Raw genomic sequence first — 8,673 nt, 5'->3', positions numbered from 1 at the left:
AATTAAACAGTAAAGCTAATGTTCCAGCAATCGCAGTTCCTCATTTGCTGTTGGGTACATCAGAGAGATTGATTTGTGAAATGTGACTTCCTCCAGCCCTGTGTTCTAAAATGTAGTGTGGCATTAACATGGATTTGTGGTTGATCCAAGATCATGGGGAGTCAGAGACTGAGACAATAGGATTAGTTTGGGGACTGATACAGGGACATGGGTAAGTGCGGGGCAGTGGGATTAGTTTGGGGACTGATACAGGGACATGGGTAAGTGCGGGGCTGTGAGATTAGTTTGGGGACTGATACAGGGACATGGGTATGTGCGGGGCAGTGGGATTAGTTTGGGGACTGATACAGGGACATGGGTAAGTGCGAGGCAGTGGGATTAGTTTGGGGATTGATACAGGGCTTTCGGGAGAGAGCGGGGCAGTGTGATTAGTTTGGGGATTGATACAGGGCTTTCGGGAGAGAGCGGGGCAGTGAGATTAGTTTGGGGACTGATACAGGGCAATGGGGAGAGAGTGGGGCAGTGAGATTAGTTTGGGGGTTGATACAGAGCTATGGGGAGAGAGTGGGGCAGTGGGATTAGTTTGGGGACTGATACAGGGACATGGGTAAGTGCGGGGCTGTGAGATTAGTTTGGGGACTGATACAGGGACATGGGTAAGTGCGGGGCTGTGAGATTAGTTTGGGGACTGATACAGGGACATGGGTAAGTGCGGGGCTGTGAGATTAGTTTGGGGACTGATACAGGGACATGGGTAAGTAGTTTGGGGGTTGATACAGGGCTATGGGGAGAAAGCGAGGCAGTGGAATTAGTTTGGGGATTGATAAAGGGCTATGGGGAGAGTGGGGCAGTGGAATTAGTTTGGGGGTTGATACAGGTCTATGGGGAGAGAGTCGGGCTGTGGGATTAGTTTGGGGATCAATAGAGCTATGAGGAGAGAATGGGGCAGTAGGATTAAGGTGGTATTGATCTAGAAGACACCTGTCACAGATATAATTGGCTGAATGGCCTCTTGCTCATGCTGGGATCAAACATTACAGGAATACAACCACCACTGAGCAAATACCATACGAGAATAGCTACTGTACAACCAGGGATGGGAGGGAATGAGCTGAGGAAGGTCTCCCAGCAGGAGATTGAGGGGGGTTTGTAAATCTGTAGATGAGAAGGTTTGACCACACAGAGCATGTTGGGAATGACTCTTCCTCTGAAGATGCCCCTCGTTCCACCCAGGGGCTCCTGCAGCCAATCGACGAGAGGGTGAAGACTGAGACACTGTGCTTCAGAGCACCTGTCTGAGGAAGACCAGGAGGACAGCCATGACGAGGGGGCTGCTCAGTTGGGTTGGGCTTGCGGTGGACGTGGTGCTGGGGCCCGGAGTGGTGGTCTGGGTGAAGTTCCGCGACTCCAAGTTGCACAGGCCATCCTTGCAGCAGTAGAAAGCCGCTGTCGCCTCATAGGAGAATAGTCCGAGAGCCCCGGGATTTCGACAGAGGAAGTCGGAAGCACAGCCTTTCATCACGAACGTCCTGGGGTCCACTGTTTGGAACAAAGGGTGGGCCATCAGTCTGATGCGTTCAGATAGAGAGAGAGAGTCTCACTTCGAAGCCCCTCCCATCACCTTCTTCATCGCCAAAACACTGCGCAGGAACAGGAGGAGGCCATTCAGCCCGAACCTCCAGGGGAAACTAGCCCAGTCTCCTAGAATCCCTACACTGTCAAATGGGAGCATTCAGCCCAACAAGTCCACACCGACCCTCCAAAAATCAACCCACCCAGAACTATTCCCCTACCCTATTACTAAACATTTATCGCTGATTAATGCACCGAGCCGACACATCCCTTGGCACTATGGGGCTACTTAGCATGGCCAATCCTCCCTAATCTGCACATTCCTGGTCATTATGGAACTATTTAGCATGGCCAATTCACCCCAACGTGCACATCCCTCGACTCTATGGGACAATTTCCCATGGCCAATCCACCCTAACCTGCACATCCCTGGGCACGATGGGACAATTTCCCATGGCCAATCCACCCGAACCTGCACATCTTTGGACAGTGGGAGGAAACCTGAGCACCCAGAGAAACTCCACATGGACAGTCGCCCAAGGCTGGAATCGAAACCGGGTCCCTGGCATCATGAGGCAGTGGTGCTAACCACTGAGCCACCGTGTCACCCCACCCTTTCCTAGAAAAGTCCCTCACTCCAAGTATCAATCCAGTTCCCCTCCTCTGAACCAGCTCCAATCCAGTTCCATCCCTCCTTAAGTAAGGAGACCAAAACTATTCACAGTATCACCCCACATAAAGGAAACATAACCTTCACACTATTTGGGTCAATTCCTCTCATAAATAAAGATAGCATCCCATGACCCTTCCTGATTACATGCCTTACCTGGTCACTAATCCTTGGGGAAATGTGCAGTCAAACACATGGAACCCTTTGCAATTAGGAAATCCTTAGCCATTCTCTATTTAAGTGACCCTTATTTATTCTTTATTTTCCCCTGTCCTATGTAAACAACTCCTGATTTTACAACACATGCTGGATTTTTTGCCCACTAGCCAAACCAGCCTGCATCTCTGTTCTGAGGAAGTGCTCTGCTATCCTCTTTCTATACCGTAAAATTCACCACGTTACGTTGTTTCTGCCGACAAGTGAAATGCTAAATAAATACTTACGTCCTCTGCTGTGACCTGACGTGTGGATGCAGCGATCCTGTTGTCCTCTGCATTTCACTTTGGCCCTGGTGCTATTACACCCGATCTCCGTAACAGCATAACATGAGTAGCATTCCAACCCATTCAGCGTGCTGTTCTCTATGTCTGAAACACAAACAGAGAGCAGCATGAGCCACTCCCAATCTGCTTCTCAGAACCTTTCAAAGCGTTGGTAAGATCTCAGAACCACGCCCACTAATACTCATGTGGAATGCATTGGGAAAGTTGGGATGGTTCTCCCTTGGGAAGAGAAGGTCAAGAGTTAGGATAAATAGACAGTCTTTTCCCTGGGGTGGGGGAGTCCAGAACTAGAAGGGCATAGGTTAAGGGTGAGAGGGGAAAGATATAAAAGGGACCTAAGGGACAACTTTTTCACACAGAGGGTGGTACGTGTATGGAATGAGCTGCCAGAGGATGTGGTGGAGGCTGGTACAATAACAACATTTAAAAGGCATCTGGATGGGTATATGAATAGGAAGGGTTTAGAGGGATATGGGCCAAGTGCTGGCAAATGGGACTAGATTAGGTTTAAGATATCTGGTCGGAATGGATGAATTGGACCAAATGGTCTGTTTCTGTGCTGTACATTTCTATGATTCTGTGATACTATGACATGATTGGGAATTGTGCAACAAATTGGAACCTTTTGCCTCAGAAATTTTGAGTATTTTTAAGACAGAAGTAGATTAGGCAGAGGGAATTGGGGGTTTTTCAGGGGTAGTTGGAAAGGAGGAATTTTAATGCAAAGACAAGAAGGATTGTGCTCTGACTGAATGGCGGGCAGTTTCAATGGGCTGAATGACCAGCCTCTGCTCCTGATTTATCATATTTATATGTTGAGGTGTTCAGAATAATACAGGGTCAGGAGAGTGTGGATAGGGAGAAACTGGACCAATTAGTGGAAGGGTCAGGAACCAAATGGTTCAGACTTAACATTATTGGTTAAAGAAGCAAAAGTAACATGCTCAATTTTTGTTTGAACTCTTTCTTCAGAGGTAGCTGTCACTGCCTGAGTCAGCATTTATCACACATTTTGAATTGACCAGTGGTTGGTTAAGAGTCGATCCCATTGTCTAGAGGCCAGGCCAGGTAAGGACAGCAGATTTCCTTCCCTGAAGGACACGACTGAACCAGGCAGCTTCAGAAGTGGTAAAATAACCAGGCGGGGTTCTGGACAAGGTTGGTGGGGACTGGTGGGAGGGAGTGAACCAACACAGAGGAAGCGGATTGATGTGAAAGATGATGGTCCTGCCCACTCTATCAGGTACGTCCAGATACCACGACCCAGGTTTTGTTCCTTGACATCACATCAGAACAAAACTCGAGAAGGTCATGACTGTATCACTATTCTTGGGAAGGGACTAAGACTAGCTGTCTGTTGTTGTACAACACTTCCACAATTTCACAGTGTGAGGTGTGGAATGTCCTTGAGTTTATGACCTGATTATAAGTGTAAATGTCAGTTCCTTCAGTACGTTTGAGGATCTGCCTTCTGCATTCATCCCAATGGCTAAAGGTGAAAGGGACGCATTGTGGTGCCTCTCCACCCTAGCCCTCTTTCTGATATCTTGTGTCGTATCAGTATCTTACCTGGTTCAACATCGTCATTGCAGAGGTTGGAACTGCAGCAGGTCGTGTGCACATAATGAGAGACCAGTCCGCTGTTGAAGGTGACGAGACCAAAACAACCCCCACAGCCACTTATCAGGTAATTGCTGTCTGAGGGACCTAACAAAGGAAATCGCATCACGTTACAGCCACAAAGCCACTCAGAGCCAATCAGTACAACTCTCTGCATCACCCTGGAACATCGGAGACTGAGGGAGTGACCTTACAGAAGTTTATAAAATCATGTTTCAACCTGTCGCAGCAGAGTTTTTGTGCTGGCCTCATCGTTTACCTTCCCACAAAGTTTTGTGTCATCAACAAACTTGGATTTAGCACTTTTCATCCATTATTAGTGAGGATAGTGAATGAAACTACAGCATATAAAGCAGGTTGAGATATTTTTCTCCATTAATAGGCTTGCTGCTGCTGAATCAACCTCAAGAAGAAAACTTTCAAGATTACACAATACTTACCAATTACCGTGTTGACACTAATTGACCGGCAAGTGGAATGGACTGTCCTGTTACAGTCTATGGTCGTGTTTAACGCACAGTTGCCTCTCAGACTGTTACAGCTGTGGCATGTCAGTGAGAAACCTGCAGTAACCAATAAAATGTAAATTTTAACACAGATTTGGAAAGTTGGTGTCTCTGGCTGGCCAGTATTTATTGCCCGTCCCTAGTTGCCCTCCGTGAGATGGTGGGGGTGAGCTGCCTTCTTGAACCACTGCAATCCCCAGGTTGTCGGAAGACCCACAATGCCATTGGAGGGAGCTCCAGGATTCTGAGCAAGCTACACTGAAGGAACGGCCATACATTTTCAAGTCAGGATGGCGAGGGACTCAGAGGGGAACTTGCAGGGGGTGGTGTTCCCCTTGCTCTGCTGCCCCTTGACCTTCTAGACGGAATTGGCCGGGGGTTTGGAAGATGCTGCCTGAGGATCTTCGGTGAGTTTCTGCAGTGCATCTTGTAGCTGGTACACACTGCTGTTACTGAGAGAAGTCAGCAGTGAGTTACTCATCACAGCATTCCCAAGTTGCACAGCACACAGACAGGAATAATATATGTGAATACTCAACGCCAAAGGGTTTATCACAGTTTAATTAAACATATCAATATTAAAAACTCGTCAGGGGGGGAGTGATATCACTTTGTAATAACGCAGACTGACACTCAATCCCCAATGGGGGGAGATCACTCTGTAATAACAGACACTGACACTCAATCCCCAATGGGGGTGATATCACTCTGTAATAACACACACTGACACTCAATCCCCAATGGGGGGGGATATCACTCTGTAATAACACACACTGACACTCAATCCCCAATGGGGGGGATATCACTCTGTAATAACACACACTGACTCTCAATCCCCAATGGGGGGGATATCACTCTGTAATAACACACACTGACACTCAATCCCCAATGGGGGGGATATCATTCTGTAATAACACACACTGACACTCAATTCCCAATGGGGGGGATATCACTCTGTAATAACACAGACTGACACTCAATTCCCAATGGGGGGGATATCACCCTGTAATAACACACACTGACACTCAATCCCCCCCAATGGGGGGTTATCACTCTGTAATAACACACACTAACACTCAATCCCCAATGGGGGGGATCTCACTCTGTAATAACACACACTGACACTCAATCCCCAGTGGGGGCAGTGTCACCCTGTAATAACACACACTGACACTCAACCCCAATGAGGGGGATATCACTCTGTAATAACACACAATGACACTCAGTCCCCAATGAGGGGGATATCACTCTGTAAGAACACACACTGACACTCAGTCCCCAATGGGGGGGATATCACTCTGTAATAACACACACTGACACTCAGTCCCCAATGAGGGGGATATCACTCTGTAATAACACACACTGACACCCAATCCCCAATGGGGGGATATCACTCTGCAATAACACACACTGACACTCAAACCCCAATGGGGGGCATATCACCCTGTAATAACACACACTGACACTCAATCCCCAATGAGGGGGATATCACTCTGTAATAACACACACTGACACTCTATCCCCAATGGGGGAATATCATTCTGTAATAACGCACACTGACACTCAGTCCCCAATGAGGGGGATATCACTCTGTAATAACGCACACTGACACTCAATCCCCATTGGGGGGGATATCACTCTGTAATAACACACACTGACACTCAATCCCCATTGGGGGGGATATCACTCTGTAATAACACACACTGACACTCACTCCCCAATGGGAGGGGATATCCCTCTGCAATAACACACACTCACACTCAATCCCCAATGGGGGGGATATCACTCTGTAATAACACACACTGACACCCAATCCCCAATGGGGGCGGAGTCACCCTGTAATAACACACACTGACATTCAATCCCCAATGTGGGGGATATCACCCTGTAATAACACACACTGACACTCAGTCCCCAATGGGGGGGATATCACTCTGTAATAACACACACTGACACTCAGTCCCCAATTGGGGGCTATCACTCTGTAATAACACACACTGACACTCAATCCCCAACGTAGGGATATCACTCTGCAATAACACACACTGACACCCAATCCCCAATGGGGGGATATCACTCTGTAATAACACACACTGACACTCTATCCCCAATGCGGGAATATCATTCTGTAATAACGCACACTGACACTCAATCCCCAATGGGGGTGATGTCACCCTCGAATAACACACACTGACACTCAATCCCCAATGAGGGGGATATCACTCTGTAATTACACACACTGACACTCAATCCCCAATGAGGGGGATATCACTCTGTAATTACACACACTGACACTCTATCCCCAATGCGGGAATATAATTCTGTAATAACGCACACTGACACTCAATCCCCAATGGGGGTGATGTCACCCTCGAATAACACACACTGACACTCAATCCCCAATGTGGGGGATATCACTCTGTAATAACACACACTGACACTCAATCCCCAATGGGGGGGATATCACTCTGTAATTACACACACTGACACTCTATCACCAATGGGGGGTTATCACTCTGTAATAACACACACTGACACTCAATCCCCAATGGGGGGTTATCACTCTGTAATAACACACACTGACACTCAATTCCCAATGGGGGGGATGACACTCTGTAATAACACACACTGACACTCAATCCCCAATGAGGGGGCTATCACTCTGTAATTACACACACTGACACTCTATCACCAATGGGGGGTTATCACTCTGTAATAACACACACTGACACTCAATCCCCAATGGGGGTATGACACTCTGTAATAACACACACTGACACTCAATCCCCAATGGGGGGGATGACACTCTGTAATAACACACACTGACACTCAGTCCCCAATGTGGGGGATATCACACTGTAATAACACACACTGACACTCAATCCCCAATGGGGGGGATATCACACTGTAATAACACACACTGACACTCAATCCCCAAAGTGAGGATATCACTCTGTAACAACACATGATAACCGTGCACGTTTCAAAATGTGAGCTTTGCAATTGAAAATACCGAAAACGATCTTTTTCTGGCTCAAACACTGGATCAGACCATCTGTGAGAAATCGATGTCCTGTTCCATCAGTCTACTGTCATGAAATGGATATTTCTGAAGGATAAGTGTGCAGTGAGAGATTAGACAGATATTAAGAACAGACATTATATGCACAGAAAGTTTACCTTGTGTGATCAAGACAGTGAGTATCACTGCTGCCAGTAGCATCTTCATCTTGCTGTCTGTCTCCCTCTGGACGTCAGGAGCTGCTGAATATATTGGGAATAGAGAAACGTTATTACTTTTATAGGCTGGATGACGTAAAAGGAAGGTGAAATAAAAAAATCCCTAACAGAACAAGAGCCAAATAGCGAGTGAAGGTCCCGCCCTTCGAACCCTCAGGCTCCAGCTGTTGAGGTGATAGCCTGGCTCAGTTCCAGTGTAAAACCCCAGGTACCAGTGGAAACTGGGGCTATGGAAGATGGAGCTGGCCTTCATCCTGAAAAAGCCATGGTTCACTGACTGGGGAATGGGGATGGCCCTAAAAACCTACCTCCTTTATAGGGGGCCTCTCTTCAGCACTTATCAACTCTTCATCCATTTATTTCCATCAAACTGAACAAGCTAAATAGTAAGGTGTCTTTCTGTATAGTGGTTAGGGAGGGTTAGGGAGCATTTCACTATTAAGTCTGAAACAGAACCCTGACTGCGTAGAAGCTGGCCATTTGGCCCATCAAGTTTGCACCAACCCTCCAAAGAGGTCCACCCAGTACCCAATGCATTTCCCATGGCCAATTCATCTAACCT

General features: G+C 47.3%; 1 protein-coding gene across 1 annotated transcript; it reads right to left on the bottom strand.

Moving 5' to 3' along the window:
• Positions 1-770: 770 nt before the first annotated feature.
• On the bottom strand, positions 771-8,135 carry LOC122544268 (urokinase plasminogen activator surface receptor-like). Its single transcript, XM_043683344.1, has 5 exons — positions 8,052-8,135; positions 4,806-4,928; positions 4,315-4,452; positions 2,686-2,829; positions 771-1,539 (listed from the first exon to the last, which is right to left on the bottom strand). Exons 1-5 carry the CDS (start codon positions 8,098-8,100, stop codon positions 1,283-1,285), a joined length of 711 nt encoding a protein of 236 aa, XP_043539279.1. The 5' UTR covers positions 8,101-8,135; the 3' UTR covers positions 771-1,282.
• Positions 8,136-8,673: the final 538 nt, after the last annotated feature.

The sequence above is a fragment of the Chiloscyllium plagiosum genome, chromosome 47, assembly GCF_004010195.1.
Source record: "Chiloscyllium plagiosum isolate BGI_BamShark_2017 chromosome 47, ASM401019v2, whole genome shotgun sequence".
Lineage (NCBI taxonomy): Eukaryota > Metazoa > Chordata > Chondrichthyes > Orectolobiformes > Hemiscylliidae > Chiloscyllium > Chiloscyllium plagiosum.
Note: the sequence above shows the minus strand (reverse complement) of the source record. Positions and strands in the feature narration are given on the sequence as shown.

Coding starts and splice junctions, on each gene's coding strand:
- LOC122544268 (XM_043683344.1), bottom strand. CDS start 8,100: ATGAAGATGCTACTGGCAGCAGTGATACTCACTGTCTTGATCACACAA. Junction 2,830..4,314: donor CAATGACGATGTTGAACCAG/GTAAGATACTGA, acceptor TTTGTGTTTCAG/ACATAGAGAACAGCACGCTG. Junction 1,540..2,685: donor GTCAGGTCACAGCAGAGGAC/GTAAGTATTTAT, acceptor TGTTCCAAACAG/TGGACCCCAGGACGTTCGTG.